The following is a 22,566-nucleotide window of genomic DNA, read 5'->3' as shown; positions in this document are numbered from 1 at the left end:
CTGGCACAGGTTGCCCAGGGAGGTGGTGGAAGCCTCATCCCTGGAGGATTTTAAGGCCAGGCTGGATGTGGCTGTGAGCAACCTGCTGTAGTGTGAGGTGTCCCTGCCCATGTCAGGGGGGTTGGAACTGGCTGATCCTTGAGGTCCCTTCCAACAATTCTGATTCTAATGTTAGTGGAAGTCTTCACATGCAACTTGGAGATCTCCTAAGGGTACTAAAAGGCCTCCAAATCCACAGCTCTGCTGTAATATGAACATCAATGTCTTGCTTTGCAACCCCTGCTAGTCTACACTGATCTTGTGCCCTGTTAGGTGTCCAGAGGAGAGATTCAGTCCTCAAGGAGATGACTGCCTGGCTGCAGGAACAGCAGAGCACTGGCCCATTACTCTGGACTCCACGGGGCTCATTTTGGTTGTGTCATCTTGCTGGGTGATGCCAGGCAGGTTGAGTCAACCTCTCTGTGCCTCAGTTACACCAGAAGGCAGACAAGGTACCAATCTCCTCTGAAAAGTGCCCTTCCCACCATGTTCAGAAAAAGTGATACCTGGGGATGGAGTTATACATGATGCCCACCGAGGACTTTATCAGGCTGTCCTCTTGCCCTAGCACAGCTTGCATTGCCTGGCCACATGCTTCACCCTTGACCTGCTGCCTGGAGAGGGAGAGCATGTCCTAAAACTTTGTGAGAAAGCATCTGGCTTGTAGCTGCTCACTCTGCTGGGGAGGATGGTTGATTGCTTTCCATGTCCCCTGAGTGGTGTTCATTAAAGGGGACCTCTTCTCAAACAGACAGCTCTTTGTTTTTGTCACAGGCCTCTCAGAGGTGCCCAGGAGGATGCCATAAGCCTACAGCTACACTACCTGAGGTGTGAAGGCTTCAGAGAGCTTTGCTGGGGTGCTTCCCCACGGGGCAGGGGATAGAGCACAGAGCCTGGAGCAAAGCAGCCTTGCAGCTGCCCAGGCACAGCATCCAGCCTGAGGGCCCTGATCTCTTCCTTCTCATCCAGCCAAAGAAGTTGCTGCCTTTCCTCTGAGACATCTGCTGTTCACTCCTTTACCTTCTTAGACCTCCATGTTTACCTGGAAATGTGACCTTCCTGCCCACTCTTATGTTTTCCCATTCATTCCCAGTTCATCCCATGCTGAGATTGCCCAGGCTGAGAGAAATCCAGGGAAGTTGTCTGTGTTCAGTTGAAGGCAAGTTCTTGACTCATCACAGAATCAACCAGGTTGGAAGAGACTTCCAAGATCATCAAGTCCAACCCTATCTAATCAACTGAACCATGGCACTAAGTGCCTCATTCTGTCTCTTCTTAAACACCTCCAGGGATGTCAACCCCACCACCTCCCTGGACAGCCCATTCCAATGGTCAGTCTCTCTCTGTGAAGAACTTCTTTCTAAGATCAAGCCTAAACTTCCCCCTGCACAGCTTGAGACTTTGTCCTCTTGTTCTGTTGCTGGTTGCCCCCCCAGCTACAACCTCCCTTCAGGTAGTTGGAGAGAGCAATAAGGTCTTCCCTGAGCCTCCTCTTCTCCAGGCTAAGCAACCCCAGCTCCCTCAGCCTCTCCTCATAGGGCTTGTGCTTCAGACCCCTCCCCAGCTTTGTTGCCCCTCTCTGGACACGTTCCAGCAACTCAACATCTTTCTTGAACTGAGGAACCCAGAACTGGACACAGGACTCAAGGTGTGGCCTAACCAATGCAGAGTACAGGGCACAATGACTTCCCTGCTCCTGCTGGCCACACTATTCCTGATCCAGGCCAGCATGCCCTTGGCCTTCTTGGACAAACTGCTGGCTCATGTTCATCTGCTGTCAACCAGCACCCCCAGGTCCCTTTCTGCCTGGTGTGCATAAGCCACTGTGGTGTGGAGGTGCTTCTGTGCAGCATGGGGCTGGTAAAATCAGGAGCTGCTTTCTCCACTCTCTCTCCCTACTTTGGCCCTAGCTGGGAAACAGACAAAAATACTTTCCTCAAATATTACATGCCCTGAACATCTTCCATCTTGTACCTCTTGCTTTAACCATTCTGCCTTTCTAAGATTTTTGCTGAAACTCCACCCAGGCTTTCTGCAAAAGCTTGAAGTCGAGCTCGAGGCTGGCGGGGGGAAGGCGACGTCTTGCTGCGCGCAAGCTGGGGGCTGCGCCTCCCGGTGCCCCCCCAATCTGGCTGGGTATTTCAGCACATATGGGCCACCGCCGTGCAGCCCTCCCCAGCTGGTCCGGCCGTTCTGCTGCGAAGCCTCCCGCCTTTGTTCCCGGCTCAAAGGGAGGGTGGTGAGAGACGGCGCAGGCTGTGAGTGCTGCGGGTTGCAATCCTGCAAAGGCAGGCTGCAGGCGGAGCGGCAGGCGGCGATGCCTGCCGGCTCGGCGCGCCCGAGGGGACCCGGGGTCCCTGCGAGACGTTCTCCGTGGGGGAGACGATGTCCTTGGAAGCAAAAACTCCAGGGGGGCCTTTAAAATGCCTGTGGACGCTTTGTTCTCTATTTCTCTGCCCTCCTCTCCCTTCCCCCTCCTGCCTTTTGTCATGTCTTAGGCTTACTCTCATACGAGTTCCCTCATCCTAACCCTGTCCCCCGTGGCGACAGCTCCATTCAGAGGCTTGCCTGTCGTTCCTGCTAAGGAACCCGAGATGGAAAAGCTCTCAGGCAGGATTTTTCCGTATTGAGGGAAGAGGAGAGGTTTGCTTCCCCTTGGAGGCCCAGGAATTACTCGGTGATGGCAGTTCCATAGGCAAATGCTGGTGTTGCTGTCGGTGACTGAGCAAGCTGTGGAGCCAGGGGGGTGTGAGCTCCCTGCAGTGGTGGGTGGCTGCTGCCAGGCCAGGGTAGGGAGGTGCTGGCAGGGTGCCCCAGTGCTCTGGCCACCTCCTGGGAAGTCTCTGCTGCCTGTGCAGCGCTGTGCTGGGAGAGAGGCTCTGCTTTGCTTCGCTTCCTTCTTCCTCATGCAGCTTAAATACCTTCTTAATTTCATCTCATTATTTCCTGCCTAAATAATTCTTGTTTCTCCTGGGGACTGTGTTTAAACCTTTGATCTCCTCTGAAGTCTCACAAGTCCTGATCACATCCTTCCTATTTAAATGAATCAAATGCCTTTTTGACTCAGGATTTGTAAAGCTGCCCACAGAGGAACAGAGGCAGCCCCAATGTGGCACACCTTGAAATCACCCATTGTGTTTCTGGCAGGAGCCAGAGCACCCTGGGCTGATCCAGACCACCTCCAGCCAGACCTCTGTGCAAAAGGACCATCCTGGATCCTCTGTAGCTTTCCTCCATCTCTCCACCTGCAGTCCTCTGCTGCATCTCATTGCCCTCAACCTCCCTCCACCCTCCCTCCTGGCTCTGTGCTGTTGGATTCAGGCCCAGCTGGGGAAGGGCTGTCCCCAGGTCAGGAGAGGGTGAATGTGCCAGTGGTTGATGGATGGCATCTCCTGGGAGGGGGACACAGCTGCTGTGCTGCACAGCCCAGCCCCCCTCATCTCCTGGGGGTATTGAGATGCAGAGCACAGCTGGAGGGAGGGAGGAAAGCTACCACATAGGTACTGGTGTGCCCAGCACTGCATCCATGCTGGGATGTGTCTTGACACTGAGGCTGGCAGTGGGAGGGCTGGAGGACAGTGGGTGTTGCTGGAGGATAAAGGCGTTGCTCAGTTGTGCAGTGATGGAGAAGCAGGGAGCACTTTGTCCCCAGGTCCAGCTGACTGTGGCTGGGAGGCTGAGCACTCCTGGCTGAGCCAGGGACATGCTATGGGAATACCTAGGAGAGACACCTGCAACATGGGCTGTGGTGCCAGACCTCTCCTGCTGGCTCTGCATGTGCTGTACAGGGCACTGGGACAGATCTCTCCAAGGGAAGCTGCCAATTCAGCTCTTTAGTGTCCCTAAGAGGACTCCCTCTACTCAGCCCTAGTCAGACCACATCTGGAAAAGTGTCCAGTTCTGGGTTCCTCACTTCAAGAGGGACAGGGAACTGCTTGAGAGACTTCAACAGTGAGCCACAACGATGATGAAGGGACTGAAGCAGCTCTCTTATGAGGAAAGACCTGTGGTTGTTCAGTCTGGAGAAGAGAAGGCTGAAGGAGATCTGATCAACGTCTACAAATACCTGAAGGGTGGCTGTCAGGAGGGTGGAGCCAGGCCCTTTTCAGTGGTACCCAGTGACAGGGCAAGGGGCAATGGATATAAACTCAATCACAGGAAATTCCATCTCAACATGAGAAAAAACTTCCTTGCTGTGGGGGTGACAGAACACTGGAACAGGCTGCCCAGAGAGGTTGTGGAGTCTCCCTCTTTGGAGATATTCAAACCCCCCCTGGATGTGTTCCTGTGTGATCTGCTCCAGGTGATCCTGCTCTGGCAGGGGGGTTGGACTGGATGATCTTTCAAGGTCCCTTCCAACCCCTAACATTCTGTGATTCTGTGATCTCCTAGGATTCTGTGACTCTAAGAGGTCTAGGGGGAGATATGCCAATGCCACAGCCGTCTCCCAGAGCTTTGCACAGTGCTCAGGGACAGGGAGGGCTGCCTTGCATCTTCTTGTTTGAACTCCTGCTACTTGTGGGGTGACACAGTGCCCAGAGTCCCAGGACAGACGCCTCCATGTCCTCTGCCTCAGTTGGGCTCAGAATGGAGGCCTTTTGTCTGGGATGCCCCAATGATCCCAGCAGCCCTCAGCATGGCTCCAGCAAGGCCAGGCGGCGGGGAGAGAGCCTGTACCAATGTTGTTGTTATCACCCAGAAGTACCGGCAGGCACTTAACGACCTTGGCATGGAGCATTTCCTGGGGATTCACAACCAGTTGGCGTTAATGGTCCTTTGCTGCACCTCAGGCCATCAGCTCCTCCCAGCCCATCATTAATCCACAGGAAATGTCTCAGGCATCGATCCTCCTTGCTTAATTAATAAATGCAACTTGTCTCCCAGCCTGAGATTTACAGGCACTGGTGGCTTTCAAGGTGACTTTTTTAGCACAGGTTGCTCATACCAGGGAAGGCCTCGTGAGTTTTTCTTCCCTGGCATCCATCTGGGTGTGGCCTATGGCAGCAGGAAAGTTTTTTTTCCTCTCCTGGGTAGGGGGAAGCACCCCAGCAGCTGCTGGGTTTGGGGTTGCTCCAGCTAACATGGCATAGCACAAGGAGCACTTCATCCCCACTGAACCGGGGGTTTGATTACCTTTGGCTGGGTGCATCCAAGAGCCTGGGCAAGGAGGAGCACGGGGCAGCACGGAAGAACATGGTTCTCCAGGGCCTTAGCAGGTTCTGTAGCAATCAATGGGTTTTGCCCTCTGCTTCTCCTCAGGAGAGGTGGGGTTTGCTCTCTTCAGTGCTCACAGCTGCTGCTTTCCCAGGCTGAGCATCCCACGGAGCTGGGCTCTTGCTGTAGCCTGGAGATGTGGCTGTGGCCCTGTTTCTCCAGCCTTTGCCACTCTTTGGCTTATGCAGTGGGTGCTGCAGGATAAATCACGTTAATTCCTGAGGTGCTTTTCCCTGCTATGTCTGAAATGCCCATTTTGGTTGGCTGGCTTGCCTGGCAAGCTAAATTATTTTCATTGCCCCTTAAGGGCATACTGTCAGCCCAGACTTACTGCCTTTGCACACCCTATCTGTAACATTAATATTGCTCCTAAATATGGTGTATTGACAAGGTATCTGCTATAGTGTAAATCCTTGGGACATTTGATCCAGATCATTAAAACTGAGTGAAGGAAGGGAGGAATAGATCAAGTTACCTTGCTGCTCTTAGTTGAAACAAGTGATGAATTATTCATTCTGCTATTAATTCTAAAGTCCTGCTGCTTTTTATTTATTTCTCTCTTTATTTATGCTTTTCCTCCCAGATAGACAGCTCCAAAAGGATGCTCAGGTGCCAGTGAGGGGAGATTTGCTTGCCAGAGGATGGGGTGCTTGGGGACTGGCTGCCTGGCGGCGCTGGCTCTGCTCTGCGGGACTCTCGGGGATGCTTCCAGCAGAGGTAAGAGCCCCTCTCCCAGTGGGGACTGCAGGGCAGATGGGCACCTTTGCTTCTCAGGGGAGAGAGGGCTGTTTGTGGGTGCTGCAGTGGTTCTGGGCTGCGAGTGGGGCCCAGCTCTCAGCCCATGCAAGGAGAGGGGCTTGCTCAGGCTGGGGTCTGCTGTCGCCGTGCAGGGCACTACCTTGGCATGCTGGAGCTTCTGCTTCATTCAAGGCTGCAGGTGGGGGATGTCCTGTCCTGCTGCACAGATGCTCTACTGAAGGATTTGGTAACTCCTGGAGCTGCACACCAGATGTACATATGTGTGTGTGTGTGCTGCTGGGCATGTAATACACCCTGCCCTGCCTGGGGTAATGGCTCCCTGGGACATGGGGCACAGTGAGAAGATAACGTAGGGCGGTGAGTGGCAGTGGGGGCCAGCCCAGCACAGTAACCTGGCTAATGAGCAATACTCCTTCCTGAAAAGGGCAGAGCCTTTCTCACAAAAGGGCTGTGGCAGAAATCAAAATGGGGGGCAAGCAGCCTTCTGCCTGCCCTCTGCTGCCTTCTCACCCCACTGCCTGCATGCATATGGGCTTTCTGGAGCACCCTAAGGCTCCCAGCCCTTAACCCATTGATCTGCCAGCCCCCTGGCTACTCAACCCCCCACCCCTACCCCCCTGCTCCCTTCTTGGATGTTTATTTCAGTAGCATTCTTCCTGTGGTACCAGCCCCATGTTACTTCATTGCCCACCCCCAGCAGTTAGCAGGGTGATTTTAGCTCTGGCCAGCTTTGCTGCTTGTGCCAACACACACAAACAGCAGCCCCTTACCCATCTGCACCCACAGGAGCCCCCCTCACCAGGAGGTCACCACAGGAGGCAGCGTGATGAAAAGCAGCACGCTGGCTGACTATTGATTTGCAATATACTTGTCCCAGATTGATGGCAGCGAGCACCCAGCCATGCCTGGAGCCCACACGTGTCTCCTGGGGCCTACTCCCTCCCAGACATGATGCATCTGCCCACTGTATCAGACCCTTCACCCTAACCCTAATCAGACCCAGGGGCAGGTGGCAGTCACCCCCCTCCCTGCCTTATTTTATAGCATCAGTGTCTCAGGACAAAGATTTCGTTAGGGAATCGATCCCGACCTGCAGAACTCATGGTTAAACACATCAAGCCCTTCACCCCTGTTTCTCTCAGCTTCAGTTCACCAACACCATCATCATATGGAGGAAGCATCATCAGGGGGAAGACATAAACCTGACCTGGGCAGTCAGGGCACCAGTGAGCCTGGAAGCACCCAGCCTTCCAAACCAACTCCCTACTTTTTTTTATCCCAGCAATAAACAGATGGAGGGAAGCTGGCAGGACAAGCTCAGGGGTACCGCTGAGCCCTGCTGCAGCCATGCCATGGGGATACTCAGGGCTAATAGTGGGAGAAGAAGGTGGTGGAGGGATGAAGGGTGATGGAGGGCACATGTCCTCCATAGAGAAGGGGTGGCAAACCCAGTGGGGGTCTGCAGGGCACTGGTGTTTGGGTAGTGCCAGTGGTGGGATGGATGGATGCTGTGCACCTTGCCTTCGTCCTTTTAGGCATCTGGAAAGAGGAACATCATGCCCACCTCTGTGTCCTCCAGGCATCAAATGTGGAGGGGTGCTGTCAGCACCCTCTGGCAACTTCTCCAGCCCCAACTTCCCAGGGCTGTACCCCTATGAGACAGAGTGCACGTGGCTGATTGTGGTGGCCGAGGGCTCCTCCGTCCTGCTCTCCTTCAGTCACTTCGAGCTGGAGTACCACGACACCTGTGCCTATGACTACCTCCAGGTCTACAATGGGGCCGCCCGGGACCGAGGCAACCTCCTGGGCACCTTCTGTGGCCACAGCCCTCCTCCACCCTTCTCTTCTGCCTGGCACGTCATGGCCATCGTCTTCCGCTCCGACCGCCACGTGGCCAAGCACGGCTTTGCTGCTGCCTACCGGAAAGGTAGTAGGAAAGGATGGGGCGGGGGGAGCATCCATCCACCTGTTCTCCTCCACCATCCTCATCACCTCTGCCTCCCAACAGATGCCTGTGGCGGGCAGCTGACAGGGCTGTCTGGGGAGATCACCAGCCCCCGCTACCCTGAGAGCTACCCCAATGACGCTGAGTGCCGCTGGAGGATCGGAGGGCCTGGCGCTGGCCCCCTCACCCTGGTGTTCACTGACTTCCAGGTGGAGGGGGGCCAGGGATGCAGTTTTGACTTCGTGGCCCTTTTTGATGGCCCCACTGCTGCTTCCCCCAGCCTGGGACGCTACTGTGGCAGCAGCTGGCCACCCCGCACCGTCTCCTCCACCCCACACCTCCTCATCCTCTTCAAGTCAGACTTCAACATCGGTGGCAGGGGCTTCAAGGCTCATTTCTACTCAGGTGCGGGAGTCTCAGGGGGGTGGGGTGGTGGGAAGGACACGGGAATAGGTCCCCAAGGTGGAAATGCTGGCCCTCATGGAGGAGAGCTTATGAGATGCTGATGTGAAGTGCAAACCACCACACAATGCAAATGGCATCCTCCCAGGATGGCTGAGAGACTCTCCCAGGCCCTGGGCTGTCTTTCTCCTGAGCGAGAGCCACCCTGCTCCCTTGCTGATGCCATTCCCTGGGGATGTGGGGTTTGCTCATCTGCCCATGTAGGGCTGTGGCCACCTTGGGTGTTGCCATCCCCCAAAACTGATGGGTGTCTGTGCTCCCCAGCCTCGCGTTTGGCCGAGTGAGGTGGAGGGTAGAGCATCCTTTAGCAAGAAACCAAGTGCCTGCTCATCCCCCAGCTCACCCACACCCAGGGGACTCTTACCTCTACCTTAATGTGTTTCTTTTTCTCCTTTTCTCCCTGAGCAGGCGAGTGCCAGGAGGTGTTCACCACCATCAAAGGGAATTTCTCCAGCCCTCAGTACCCCAACTTCTACCCCAACAACCTCAAGTGCCAGTGGAGCATCCAGCTGCCCCTGGGCTACCGGATCAAGGTCTTCTTCTTGGACATGGAGCTGGAGGGCCGGAGCAGCCTGACGGGCAGCTGTGACTATGACCACCTGGCTGCCTTCGAGGGCAGCACCGAGAACGGGTCCTTGGTGGGGCGGTGGTGCGGGCGCGACAGCCTGGCCCCCCTCACCTCCCGCAGCAACCAGCTGCTGCTGGTCCTCCACACTGACCGCAACACAGCCAAGAGAGGCTTCTCCGTTGCCTACGTGGGAGGTAAAGTCTCACTTGGGTGCTCCTCAGTGCTTTATTTCCATCAGGACATGCTTGAGACCACATCACTGCCAGAAGGACTGTGCAGTGCCAGTGCCTGGAGAAGAGGAGGCTCAGGGGAGACCTTATTGCTGTCTACAACGGCCTGAAAGGAGGTTGTGTCCAGGTGGAGGTTGGTCTTTTCTCCCAGGCAACCAGGAACAGAACAAGAGGACACAGTCTCAAGCTGTGCAGGGGGAAGTTTAGGATTGATCTTAGAAAGAAGTTCTTCCCAGAAAGAGAGATTGGCCATTGGAATGTGCTGCCCAGGGAGGTGGTGGGGTCGATGTCCCTGAAGGTGCGTTCTTAAGTAGAGACTGGGTGAAGCACTTAGTGCCATGGTCTAGTTGATTAGATTGGGTTGGGTGATTGGTTCAACTTGGTGATCTTGGAGGTGTCTTCCAACATGGTTGATTCTGTGATCCTGTGATACCTGTCTGCACATGGCTTCTTAGGGGTGGGTTGGAGAAGAGGTGATTTCCAGCTGTCCCGGAGTGCATGATGTGATCTACATCGTGGTTAGCATTCAGGAGATGATTTCCAGCTTCTCCTCCCTGCACCTCTGCTACTGCCATGCTCCTGCTCCTCTCAGGGCATGAAGGAGAGAAAACCTTGGGGGGGGGCGGGGTTGGGGAACCAAAGCCCAAGGAATGCCCTGTTCCCTGCTGCCCAGGGAGTAGGCAGACATAAACCCCACCCACCCAGCCCTGCCAGCCGCCTCCCCACCGCTGCTGTGCCCTGTCTCCCAGTCAGAGCATCTACAGCTGGTAGGAGGAGTGGTCTGTAACCTTCCTCATGTATTTGCCAACCTTTGCACCTCCAAAGCCAGCAAATTTATGGTGTTCCTTGTATTTCATGATAATTACATCTGAGCTGATCTGTGTGTCAGGGATGCCTCAGGCAGGGACAGCCTCGCGGGCTGGCTGGAGCCAGAGCAGGGCTGCAGGATCAGCAGCACAGGAGCTGGGGGTGCTTGGCCCCGTGTTTATGAGCTTTTGTCCCTCAGCAGCAAAACTGTTTTTCTATCCAGTGTAGCAGAAGGAGTTTGAGGGGGTGTGGCTCTGAGGAGTAAGAGATGGGATGGAGTTTTGTCCTGAGCCTCTGTGGCCTTATAGGGAGCAAGGTTGTACCAGACATCTACGCTTTGGTGTGCACAGCAGGTCTGTCCCTGTCCTTGTGCTGCTTCTTACTGGTTTACAGCAGTGTGCAGGGAGAGGAATCTTGGCCTCACCATGTGTGGTCACAAAGAAACCTCATTCCTGGCAGAGAAGCTTGCAGACAGATAGATGGGATGCTAGCTGAAAAGCAGGGGAAGCCCCATCACAGAGAGGGGTGTAACTTCTCCCAGCTGCCCAAGGCTCCTGCAGCCCCCATTGCATGCTGCTGGATATGTGTTGGGGGAGGAGAAAAGGCTGGAAGTGAAACCAAGCCTCTTCTATAAAGCTGATGCTGCCTGCTCCCTTTGCCTGGCAGTTTGGGCACCTGCTTGCACATAGGATCACAGGACCATGGAATCTAGCACAGGTCACACAGGAACACATCCAGATGGGTCTTGAAAGTCTCCAGAGAAGGAGACATCCATCCACCAGCACCCTGCCAAGAGAGTGGTGCTCACAATGGCAGCCACCAGCCTCCCCTCACCATTGCCTTCCTTGAGAGCCCTTGGTGGCAAAGGGGCACCTCGGCTACCATGTCCACATGCAGAACTCTTAGCCATGCAGGTATTTTTCTTTCATCCTCCATGCCCACACCCCAGAGGAGACCTCCTCACTCTCTGCAGCTGCCTGCAAGGAGCTGAAATGAGGTGGGGGTTGGTCTCCCAGGCGACAAGTGACAGGAGGAGTTGCACCAGGGGAGGTTTAGATTGGATATTAGGAAAACTCCTCATCAAAAGGCTTGTTGAGCCCTGGAAGAGGCTGCTCAGGATGGAGACACCATCCCTAGAGGTGTTTAAAAGACATGTAGATGTGATGCTGAGGAAAATGGTTTAATGGTGACCTGGCAGTCACTGGATTAATCATTGGGCTTGACCTTAAAGGTTTCTTCTGACCAAAAGGATTCTATTATTCTATCCACAGCCCTTCAGCCATGCAGATATTTTCCTTTCAGGTCCATGGAAGGACATGGCTTGGACTGGGCATGTGTGATTTATGGCCATCTGAATGAAAGCCTTCATGCCAGGAGAGAGGATCCATTTCCCCCTCCTCCTGATCTAATGCACTTCAGTTATTTGGTGAATCTTCTAATGGTTTTATAATGCACTAAGCGAAGCAAAGGGACACTGGTTTTGGGTATTGATTTTATTGCATCTCACCAGCTTCAGGAGGCCAAGATTCAGAGGGAGCTGGAAGAACTCAATAATTTATACAGCCCAAGTGGTTGGCTCAAGCTGAGTGAGGATTAACTTCAGAGAATGGGGCGTTTTTCCTCCCTGCTCCTTTCCTTGCGTGGATGCTTTCTGCATCCAGAGGGGCCAAATATGGTGCCAGAGGGAGACTGATGGGGGAGGCCTGGGTTGCTCAGTGCCTCACTCCTCAGCATCATGAGCAGCTCAACAGCAGCTCCCCTCGAGCAGTGTTTGCTAGCTCCCCAGCAAAAATAATATTCTGGGGGAGGCGGAAGGCTGCTCATAGAATCATTTCTGCTGGAAAAGACCATTGGGATTATGAGGCCCAACCATTAACCCAGCACTGCCCAGTCCACCGCTCAACCATGTTCCTCAGCACTCCATCTACATGTCTTTTAAACACCTCCAGGGATGGTGACTCCACCACTTTGCTGGGCAGCCTGTTCCAGGGCTTGACAACCCCATTTGGGGAAAAAAATTTTTCTAACATCCAACCTAAACCTACCCTGGTGCAAGATGAGGCCATTTTGTCTTTGTCCTATCACTTGTTATTGGGAGAGGAGACCAACCCACACCTCTTTACAACCTCCTTTCAGGGAGTTGTGCAGGGCAAGAAGGTCTCCCCTCACCCTCCTTTTCTCCAGGCTATAAACTCCAGTTCACTCAGCTGTTCCTCATAAGACCTGGGGCATGAGACTCATAAGACTGGTGATGCCTGGGACAAGACCTGGACTGGAAGGACACCCCAGGGCCAGGGACCCACCTCACTCTTCCTCAGGAACCATGTGTCAGCCATGTAGCTACATCACTCTGAGGCAGGTGTGGGGGTCCTCTGAGATGCATCTGCTCCATTTCAGCACTGTCTCTCTTGCAGAGGGGGTGTAGTGTGCAGGGGAGCTCTGTGCCCACAGCAAGTCATCAGCAAAGCTCTCGAGATCTAATCCTGGGCAGCAACTCAAATGTTTTGCTGAATTTGCAATGCTGGAGAGTGGCTGCTCTCACAGGGTAAATCCTTCCTTGCCTGTTGCAGTGCCAGCATGTCAATGTTTCCTGGCACTTGGGTGCTGCTCAGGGAGCTGGGAAGGAGGACAAGGTTTGAGAGGTTTGGCAGTGTCTCTCCCCAGGGCACTGCCTGTGAGCCAGCCCTGCCTAACCTCAGCACGGTTCAGGGCTGCAATAGCAATACCTAAAACTCTGCTTTCTGCCTTTTGGGTGTAGCTCACTCATCATGTGAGACCTGCAGCAGCAACATCAGGCAGTGTGAGGTGCACAGCAAACTCAGGAGGGCGGTGTCCCCACTACTGCCAGTGCCATCAGTGTGCTGGGGACAGTGACTGTTGAAAAGGGCTCTGCACTGAGCCTGGGCAAATCCCTGACCAACCTTCATCTTTTCTGTCCCAGCAGTTTTGCCCATGAATGTCAGCTGCACCCGGACAGACTTCCACATCCAGATCCCTGTGCAGGCCCTGGCCCAGCTGGAGAGGAACAGGATTTATCTGGGGAACCCTTCCTGTGCAGCCCAGGTAGTTGGTGAGAACTTCAAGATACATGCCAGGTTCGACACCTGTGGCACCGAATCCCAGGTAAGCGGCTGGCAAACCCTCCTTTAGAGCAAGCTGAGTAGATGGTTAGCACCTGCTGCAGAGAGGAGTTCTGAGTCCATCTCCCATCTTCCCAGGAGATGTTGGTGGGATCCATGGGCAACTGCCCTCCCAAGCCCTGTGAAATGTGTCCAGAGAAGGGCAACAAAGCTGGTGAGGGGTCTGGAGCACAGCCCTGTGAGGAGAGGCTGAAGGAGCTGGGGTTGCTTAGCCTGGAGAAGAGGAGGCTCAGGGGAAACCTTATTGCTCTCTACAACTACCTGAAAGGAGGTTGTAGTCAGGTGGGGGTTGGTCTCTTCTCCCAGGCAACAGTGACAGAACAAGAGGACACAGTCTCAAGCTGTGCAGGGGGAAGTTTGGGCTTGATCTTAGAAAGAAGTTCTTCTGAGAAAGAGAGATTGGCCATTGGAATGGGCTGCCCAGGGAGGTGGTGGGGGCAGGGTCCCTGGAAGTGTTTAAGACTGAATGAGGCACTTAGTGCCATGGTCTGGTTGATTAGATGATGTTGGGTGATGGGTCGGACTTTATGATCTTGGATGTCTCCTCCAACCTGGCTGATTCTGTGAAAGGCGCAGCAGAAAGCCCTGCTGAGCTGTGGCCCTTGTCTTGCAGAAGCGCAACCACACAGCTGTCATCGTCAGCACCCTCTATGTGGATTTCTCGGTGGGTGACCAGGAGGACATCCACCTGTACGAGCTGCAGTGTGAGCCCAAGAGGAAGGAAGCCTCAGCCACCCTCATCGCCGGCCCTGACCCAGCCAGGCTCAGCCAGGTGGAAAACCTGCTGGACATCCCGCAGCAGGAAGGGGAAGTGACAGTCACTCAGGACATCAAGAGCCAGGACACCAGTGACATCATCTTCATCAGCATCTGTATTCTGGCTGGGCTCCTCATGGTCATCGCTGTGGTGGGACTGGTGCTTCTGTAGGATGCTGCTCCTCCAGGCTTTGCAATCCCAGCCTTGTCCAGGGTGGAAACACCCCCTCAGAATCCCCCCTGAGCCCAGGCTGAGCACTAATGCAGCCAGTCTGATGGACGTGCAGCTCCCAGGCCCTGGAACACAGCCTGAAGCCAAGCTCCACCTCCTCCCAGCACCTGAACAATCTGGGCAGCAGGCAGCCTTTTCCCTTCCCGATTTGTTTTCCTCTGTTCCAATCTGTCCATTTGGCTGAGGAATGCAATTCTTGCTCTTCCTAACTCTTCCCACACCTGCTTCAATTTGTTTTCCCTCTGGTGCTGCTGCTTTCAGGAAAGAAACTTTGTTTGCCAGTGGCTGCACATCACCCTGTCGAATCTTCTGGGCTGGGCTCCTGAAGGTACAACCCCCCCTCAAACAGCCAGCTTCTCAACAAACCTTCTCCGGGCTCCCACCCGTGCTCAAGGCTACCATAGAGCTGTGTTGTAGCTATCTCCACTTGGCAGGTGTAGATGGAGCTCATAGAGAGCTCCCAGGAGATGTTTCTGGATGTCTGCAGGCAGTGTTATGAGAAGCATTCACTGAGCACCCTGGAGCAGTTCGTTTGATCTTCACATGTTGCCTAACCCACCCCATTCCTTGCAGGGCTCACCTGAGCACTTCAGCTGCCCGCAGCTGCAGGGAAGGAACGTTTCTCTTCTCCTCTGTGTTTTTGTCCTTTGCAGCATGCCCATGTGTCCACTGCTCTGAGCTCCTTACCAGCAGTGCTCCTGGAATCTCAAAGTGTGGGCAAATCCTGCTGGGGCTTGGCAGGTCGTGGTGCTGCAGAGCCTGGGGAGATGCTGGAGCATGGATTTTTTGGTAACCTTCTACAGGCAGCCTCAGCAGGAGGGGCTGGACCCTGGAACCTCAGTCACACCAGACTTCCACCCTTAGTCCTTGCAGAAGGTGAGCTCAGCAGATGAAAGGATGAAAATAGAGTCCTGTGGTCATCTGCACCTCCAGAAAATGTGGGTTCTTCCCCGAGAGCCTGGGTACTGCTGACTGCGGGATGGCCAGATAACCCCTGTCTGCCTCTTGTGCTGTACCAACACAAAGGAAGTTCTTGTTCAGCATCACTCAGTGGGTGGCTATCACAGAGCAGCCTGGCATGAGTCAGAGCCAGCTCATGGTGAAGCCACCAGGAAATCTTGCTGCACAAGCAGGGTGAATGCAGCCCTGGGAGCTGGGTTTAGGAGCCACCCACACCAGCCTGTGTAACACACACTGTGGTGCAGGGAGAGATCTTAAATTGTCCAAACATGGTCATTCAAGAGCAAAAAAATGGAGTTTGAGGGCTGTAGGTAATCCAGGAGTTGTCTTCTGGTAGCACCATCTCTAAACCTAGGTCAGAGCAGAGGAGCCTGAGGGGTGACCTCATTCATGTTGATAAAGATGTCCAGGGCAGTGTTGGGAGGCTGGAGCCAGGCTCTGCTCTGTGATATCCAATGATAGCACAAGAGGCAGTGGGTACAAGCTGGAGCAGAGGAGGTGCCATGGGAAGGGAAAAGAAAGGGAAAACAGGGAAAACTTTATCCCTGTGAGGGTGACAAGAGCCCTGGAACAGGCTGCCCAGGGAAGTTGTGGAGTCTTCTTCTCTGGAGACATTCCAAAGCTACCTGGATGTTTTCCTGTGTGACCTGCTCTAGGTGATCCTGCTCTGGCAGGGGGGTTGGACTGGATGATCTTTCAAGGTCCCTTCCAACTTCTAACATTCTGTGCTTCTGTAAACATGAATCCACCCTAAGAAGGATACCAGCTGGTCCTGTGAAGCATCACACCACACAGCAAACCTCTGTGGCTGCTGGATGCACTGGTGGGACCTTCATCAGGAGCTGGCAGGACAGCCTTGTAACTGGAAGTGTTTCCTGATCTATGTCCTGCACCCACCAGTTGATGAATTATTCCATAGGCAGCTAGAGGCTGTCTTAAGATTACCAGACCTTGTTCTTATGGGTGATTTAACCTGCCTGATACCTACTGGGAGCTTAACACAGCAGAGAGGAGACAGTCTAGAAGATTCTTAGAGTGTATGGAGGATAGCTTCTTATCCCATCTGCTGCATGAGCCTACCAGCCTGCAGCATCCAGCCCCTTGCCTGCAGGACTGGCACCTCCTCACCATGGCATGGACTGGAGTGGCGCCCATAGCTCCTTCAGTAAACACTTCCATCCTCGTCCCTGTGGGTGAAGACCTCAGCAGCACAGGAGGTCACACTGGGATAGCCAAGAGCAGGGAAGATCCCGGTGAGTGGGTGCGAAGTCCCCTGCCTGGGCTGGGGAGGAAGGCCAGCAGGGGAGGGGCATGGTGCAAGCTCACAGCCTGGAGGAGGGCCCTGGCCAGGTCGTTCTGTGTAACAAACCCTTTTTTCTTATGTAAAGCTGCTTAGATTTGTTGCAAACAGATATCAGGAATCCATCACCAGCTCTCCTGCCCTCTACTGTGCCCAAAGCACTGGGCCTCAGCTTCTGGTGCTGGCTGTGCAGGCAGGGAGCAGGGTGAGTGTGGGCAGTGCTCCCCTTTGCTCATCTGATAATTTATTTAGAGCCTGATGGTCTGATTGTGCCAGGCTGGAAGCAGCCACCTCATTTCCTGACTTTGCTTGTGGATGTGGAGTTACATCTCTCTGGAGGAGACAAAGGCTTTGCTGTTGTGCAGAGGAAGAGCCTCTGTTCTCTCACTGTGAATGTTTGCACAGGGACCTGGTGAAGAAGGGTTGGTGAAAGTTGTAGATCACAGAAAACAGGACTGGAAGAGCCCCCATGAGATCAGTTGGTCTATTCTTCACCCTCCCTGGGGGAGTTGCTTCTACCAGAGAGAAGCTAGGCTAATATATCCTCAAAATCCCAGCCATGGTTTAAAATCACAGAATGCTTTGGGTTGGAAGGGACTTTTAAAGGCCATGTAGTCCAGCCCCCTGCAGTGAGCAGGGACAACTTCAACTACAGCAGGTTGCTCAGAGCCCTGGGATGCTTCTGTCTACCACCTCGCTGGGCAAACTGCCTGTGCTTCACCACCCTCAGGGTAAAGAATTTCTTCCTTCTCTCCAATCTAAATCTCCCTCTTTTAGTTTCAAACCATCACCCCTTGTCCTATCACAAGAGGCCTTGCTGAACAGGTTGTCTCCCAGATTTCTCTGTTTACTGGGGAGGTTGTCGTGGTGTGTCACACTGGTGGCACGTGCAGATGGGCCTTGTGTTTTAGTGCTGCTGCACTGGGCAAGTGCAGCAGTGGTATAAAATGGCAAAGGAGCTTTGGAGAGCCAGGATGGGGAAGCAGTAGAAAGCCCTGAAGTAATTTTCTTGAGGAGCTTTGGAGAGCCAGGATGGGGGAGCAGTAGAAAGCCCTGAAATTATTTTCTTGAGCCATGTGGCTTTCACACCTGACTCCTGGGGTTCTTTCCTTCCCCATCGGTGACTCAGGCCCAGCCTTCAGCCATCCAGTCTCCCTAAGGTGTCCCTGCAGGGACTGAAGGTCTGTGATGCAGCCTAGCAATAAAGCAAACAGGACCCTGCAGCCCTGTAAGTCTGACTGTAAGTCCCACCCCGCGGGGAGGCAGCTGGCCCTGCCTGCTGGGGTGGGCAATGCCAGTCTGCCACAGGGACAGCTCTGCCTCGGGGATGCAGGAACCTGCTGGAGCCCCTAGCCGCGGTGGCAGAAGGCAGTGGTCAGGCAGCCCTGGAGTCTGGGGAAGCTGATGGATCCAGCATAGGAGACTCGGGAACGCGGCGGTTAGCGGGAGCTGCTTCCCGGCTCGTTGTAAACCCTGCTTCCAGCGCCGCAGCCCTGCGTGCAGCCCCCTCCTCCTCCGCTCACTGCGGGGTTGGCTGGTGGAGGCTGATGGCTGGGGGAGTTTCCAGCTGGGTTCTGAGTTTACATCTGTGCCTCTGCAGCAGGTCTGGGAGAGGGGGTGGATTTGACCCTGGCTCCCGTCTCTGGCTGGCTCTGTCCATCGCAGCCCTCCTCCCTCTGCCCGGGGCAGGAGTGCAGTGTCCGTAGTGGGAACGTTTCAGCCTGGGCAGAATAGTGGCCACAGAAGAAATGGCTTGGGGTTTATTTGATTTATTTTCATTTTAGTTGATTTATTTTTAAAATGTTATTTTATTTTATTTTATTTTATTTTATTTTATTTTATTTTATTTTATTTTATTTTATTTTATTTTATTTTATTTTATTTTATTTTATTTTTACTGCCACTGGGGCTGGCTGTGCTAGAGGGACAGGATTTGTCCATTACAGGAACACCTTTTCCAGGCAGATAACTGCTTGCTGGATAATAATAGGTAATTAGCAAGGATTATCCCATAATCTGGTCTAATTGACAGAGACTGTGGGTGTTGTTCAGGGACTGCCAGCAGAGGAATCAGAGCATCATTAATTGCAGTGTAGCCCTGGTATGAGCTTCCTTTTATTTACATCCTGTGGCATGTCAGAGTCCCTTCGTGCCTCAGTTTCCCCCTCCCCATGACATGCCAGTTCCCCCACCTGAATGGGGGGATGGATCCTGCTGTATTAACTCTTGTGCAGAGAGGTGTTTGAACCAATGTAGGCAGGCTCCCCAGCCCTTGTGGTATCCTCCATGGTGTGATTCCTGCTGTGGGCAGTCTCACTGCTTAGCACTAAAACCACTTCAGAAGTGCTGTGGCCGTTTAAAGCAGCAAAGGAGACTCAGTGCTTTTGGTGCTGTGGCTTGCACGGAGGAGCAAGGGTTTGCTGGCTGTGAACAGCTGGGCTGGGAAGCTGCCCAATGCATTTCCACCCCCCTGCCTCTTTTCTTCTTTCCTGTGTCTCTCCTCTGCTCCTAGTTTCAGTTGCATCCTACCCTCCTGCCCCATGGTGTGCTAACAGCTTGGGAGGGAAGTTCCTGGAGCCTCCTTCAAATGATCAGGGCTCCAAAAGGCATCTGTGGCTGCTCCTTGCCTTAACAACTCTTAATCCAGGGCCAGCCTGGTAAGCCCTTCGTGTTACAGGGCTGCCAGGGAAGCAAGTGAGATCTAAAAGTTTGGGTTCTTTGTGGAGAAACCTTTGAAGAGCCTCTTAAAAGATGAAAAATGGTGAGCTGCTGTGCGCTGTCTTTTCTGAAGGACAGGGAGGGTCTTGTCTACTCCCATCTTTTTTTGCCCATGTAATTTGCTGCTGGACAAAGCTCTCCTTAGCTGTGCCTGCTAGTGGGGAACAGAGCAAGCTGTCCTCTAGTGCCTCTGCAGAAGCCAAGGTCAGAAGTCATCTCTGGCAGGAGTGAATTCCCCTTCCATCCATCCCAGCACTGCCCCGAGCTCACCCTGTGTTCCCCAAGCAGCAGCAGCAGTGGCAGAGAAGAGCAGGAGATGTTACCCACCTCCAGAAGATGCTTCCCTCCTCTCTTTGCTGGGTGCAGCAGGTCTCTAGAGGTCTGCTGGCTTTAGGTACTCTTTCACTGAAGGAAATCTCTGGGTAGAAAAAGGCAAACCTAACCTTTTCTCCAGCTTGGGTGCCTCCTTCATTTACTGACAGCGTAAGAAGGGAACCAGCAATTTCAAAGGCACCGTGCCAGGAAAACCTAGTACAAGGGAGCCCCCACACAGCCCTTTCATCCTCCCTTTTAATCTAAAAAGGTTTTCTCAGCATGAAGACAGGAGCTTGTGGGGAGTCCCTGCCTTTGGAACATGTCTTGCCAGTACCCTGTGGCTGCTCAGTACCACACAGAGGAAAAGCAGAGGAGCAGGATTTAGGAGAAGTGCTTGCCTAGGCCAGGGAGGACAGGCTGTAGGATGTGTGAGGGGCCCCTTCTTCCAGCAGCCTGGTGAGAGAACCCAAAAGCTGGTGATGGTCCTGCAGGACCCCTTGTGAGTGGGTTTGCCCCAGGCAAACTACAGCAGAGCAGGTGTTTGAGAGCCAGGCCAGCCCTGGGAGCAATGTAGTTTATAAGGTTCAGCTGCCCTTGCCCTTCCAGGCCCTCTATGTCAAGGGACTTCCTGAGGTGACCTGGACAGCTAGTGCAGAGCAGCTTGCAGTGCTGGGACCTGGCCATCCATGGCCTTGCTCTCCCCGCTGGCTGCACTGGCCAGGAGAGAGAAGGAAGAACTGAGGAGTAGCAAACTGCTTCAGTAGCTAACCTAAGGAAGAAATGAATGCAGCTGTGTGGGTGAGGTTGTTGCAAGGGGTGAGCCTGGTCTCAAGGGAGTAATGAAAAACTTGATTACTGTCAGGTATTGAGTATCCTTGTGGCACATTCAGCATCATTCTCTGGGAAAAGGGAGCATTATTTTGGCTTCATGCTTTTTCATCTCTGGGTTTGCCTTCCTTCTCCACCTTCCTTTGTTGTTTTTATTTGTTTGGTGGTTTTGTTTGTGATTTTGTGGTGGTGTTTTGTTTGTTTTCTTGAAGAATCTCCTTGTCCTACAGAGATTGGAATCTTTTCCACTTCCTCCAGAGAGTCAGTGATGTGAGGCTGTGACAAGTATCTAGTAGGTCCACATAATGACAGTCTGGCATGGTTTGGGGTTGCAGATCTGAATAAAGACTAACCCACAGCTTTCCCACTGCAGTTTTCCTTAAGGGACTCTTCTCAAATGAGTGCTGACCACAACTGATCAGCAGACACTTCCTTATGGTCCATGAAGGCTTCAGTTCCCATGATAGTGATGAGGCAGGTGGCACTCATTGGTTCTGTTACCTGGGTAACTCAGGGTTGTGACCAGTCCCTTGTCTCCATGCACACAGGCAGAGTGAACAGAAAGCACTTCATTGCCTACCAGGAGAGCAGCACTGTGCCTGTCACAGCTTTAGTAACAGCTTACAAGGAGAGACTGAGGGAGCTGGGGCTCTTTAGCTTGGGGAAGAGGAGCCTTAGGGATGACCTCATTCATGTTGATAAAGATGTGCAGGGTGAGTGCCAAGAGGCTGGAGCCAGACTCTGCTGGGTGATGCCCAATGACAGCACAAGGGGCAATGGTGGAAGCTGAGGCAGAGGAAGTTCCATGGAAACAGGAGGAATTTTTTTTTCCTGGGAAGGTGACTGCACACTGGAACAACCTGCCCATGGAGGCTGTGGAGTCTCCCTCTCTGGAGATATTCAAGACCTGCCTGCATCCTGCCAGACAAACCTGGTGGCCTTCTATGACAAGGTCGGACATGGATAGATGAAGGCTGAGTAACTGACATCATTCAGCTGGACCTGAACAAAGCCTTCGACACTGTCCTGCACCACATCCTGGTCTCCAGGCTGGTGCAGTGAGGGTTCCATGGATGGATCATTCAGTGGATACAGAACTGGCCTGATGGACACACCCAAAGGGTGTCTGTCAATGGGTCCATGGCCAAGTGGAGGCCAGGGACAAGTGGAGTCCCTAAGGGATCAGTACTGGGACCAGGCTTGTTTAACATCTTTGTGGGTGACATGGACAGTGGCACTGAGGCACCCTCAGCAGGTTTGCTGATGACACCAAGCTGTGTGGTGCAGCTGACATGATAGAAGGAAGGGATCCATCTGGAGGGACCTTGACAGGCTGGAGAGGTGAACCTGTGACAACCTCATGAGGCTCAACAAGACTGAGTGCAAGGTCCTGCATCTGGGGCAGTCCCAGGCATCAATATAGGCTGGGCAGGGACTGGCTTGAGAGCAGCCCTGAAGAAAAGGACTTGAGGGTGCTGGTGGATGAGAAGCTCAACATGAGCCAGCAGTGTGCACTTGCAGCCCAGAAAGCCAACCAGATCCTGGGCTGCATCAAGAGAAGCATAGCCAGCAGGTCGAGGGAGGTGATTCTTCCCCTCTACTCTGCTCTGCTGAGACCCCACCTGGAGCACTGTGTCCAGTTCTGGAGCCCCTAGTACAGAAAGGATCTGAAGGTGTCTGAAAGGCCACAAGGATGATCAGAGGGCTGGACCTCCTCTGCTATGAGGACAGACTGAGGGAGTTGGGGCTGTTCAGTGTGAAAAAGGCTCCAAGGAGACCTTGTTGTGGCATTCCAGTATCTGAAGGAGGCTACAAGAAAGCTGGGGAGGGACTTTTTAGGGTGTCAGGGAGTGATAGGACTGGGAGCAATGGAACAAATCTAGAAATGGGTAGATTCAGATTGGATGTTAGGAAGAAGTTCTTCCCCATGAGGGTGGTGAGACACTGGCACAGGTTGCCCAGGGAGGTGGTGGAAGCCTCATCCCTGGAGGTTTTTAAGGCCAAGCTGGATGTGGCTGTGAGCAACCTGATGTAGTGCGAGGCATCCCTGCCCATGGCAGGAGGGTAGGAACTAGGTGATCCTTGAACTCCCTTCTAACAATTCTATGTGTTCCTGTGTGATCTGCTCTAGGTGATCCTGCTGTGGCGGGGGGGTTGGACTGGATGATCTTTCAAGGTCCCTTCCAACCCCTAACATCCTGTGATTCTTATGGAGAAAAAGATGATTTGGGCCACTACAGAAAGCAGAGCAAGTATGAGAGGCAAGATTCCCATTTTTTTTTCATAACCAGAA

The 22,566-nt window shown here is 53.5% G+C and overlaps 1 protein-coding gene across 1 annotated transcript; it reads left to right on the top strand.

The window, feature by feature from the left end:
• The first annotated feature begins 23 nt into the window (after positions 1 to 23).
• On the top strand, positions 24 to 16,270 carry CDCP2 (CUB domain containing protein 2). The gene is made up of 7 exons (XM_068140650.1): positions 24 to 491; positions 5,837 to 5,970; positions 7,592 to 7,939; positions 8,021 to 8,362; positions 8,828 to 9,181; positions 12,969 to 13,147; positions 13,778 to 16,270. The coding sequence occupies exons 2-7, from the start codon at positions 5,895 to 5,897 to the stop codon at positions 14,090 to 14,092; spliced, it is 1,614 nt and encodes a 537-aa protein (XP_067996751.1). The 5' UTR covers positions 24 to 491; positions 5,837 to 5,894; the 3' UTR covers positions 14,093 to 16,270.
• The last annotated feature ends 6,296 nt before the right edge of the window (positions 16,271 to 22,566 follow it).

The sequence above is a fragment of the Melanerpes formicivorus genome, unplaced genomic scaffold, assembly GCF_026170545.1.
Source record: "Melanerpes formicivorus ecotype bairdi unplaced genomic scaffold, bMelFor1.0.p_v2 SCAF_7, whole genome shotgun sequence".
NCBI classification, from domain to species: Eukaryota; Metazoa; Chordata; class Aves; order Piciformes; family Picidae; genus Melanerpes; species Melanerpes formicivorus.
Note: the sequence above shows the minus strand (reverse complement) of the source record. Positions and strands in the feature narration are given on the sequence as shown.

Bases quoted from the DNA above. Each gene is read 5' to 3' on its own strand.
- CDCP2 (XM_068140650.1), top strand. From the start codon at position 5,895: ATGGGGTGCTTGGGGACTGGCTGCCTGGCGGCGCTGGCTCTGCTCTGC. The intron at 5,971-7,591 runs GTAAGAGCCCCT...TGTGTCCTCCAG, and splicing joins CGGGGATGCTTCCAGCAGAG to GCATCAAATGTGGAGGGGTG. The intron at 13,148-13,777 runs GTAAGCGGCTGG...CTTGTCTTGCAG, and splicing joins CCTGTGGCACCGAATCCCAG to AAGCGCAACCACACAGCTGT.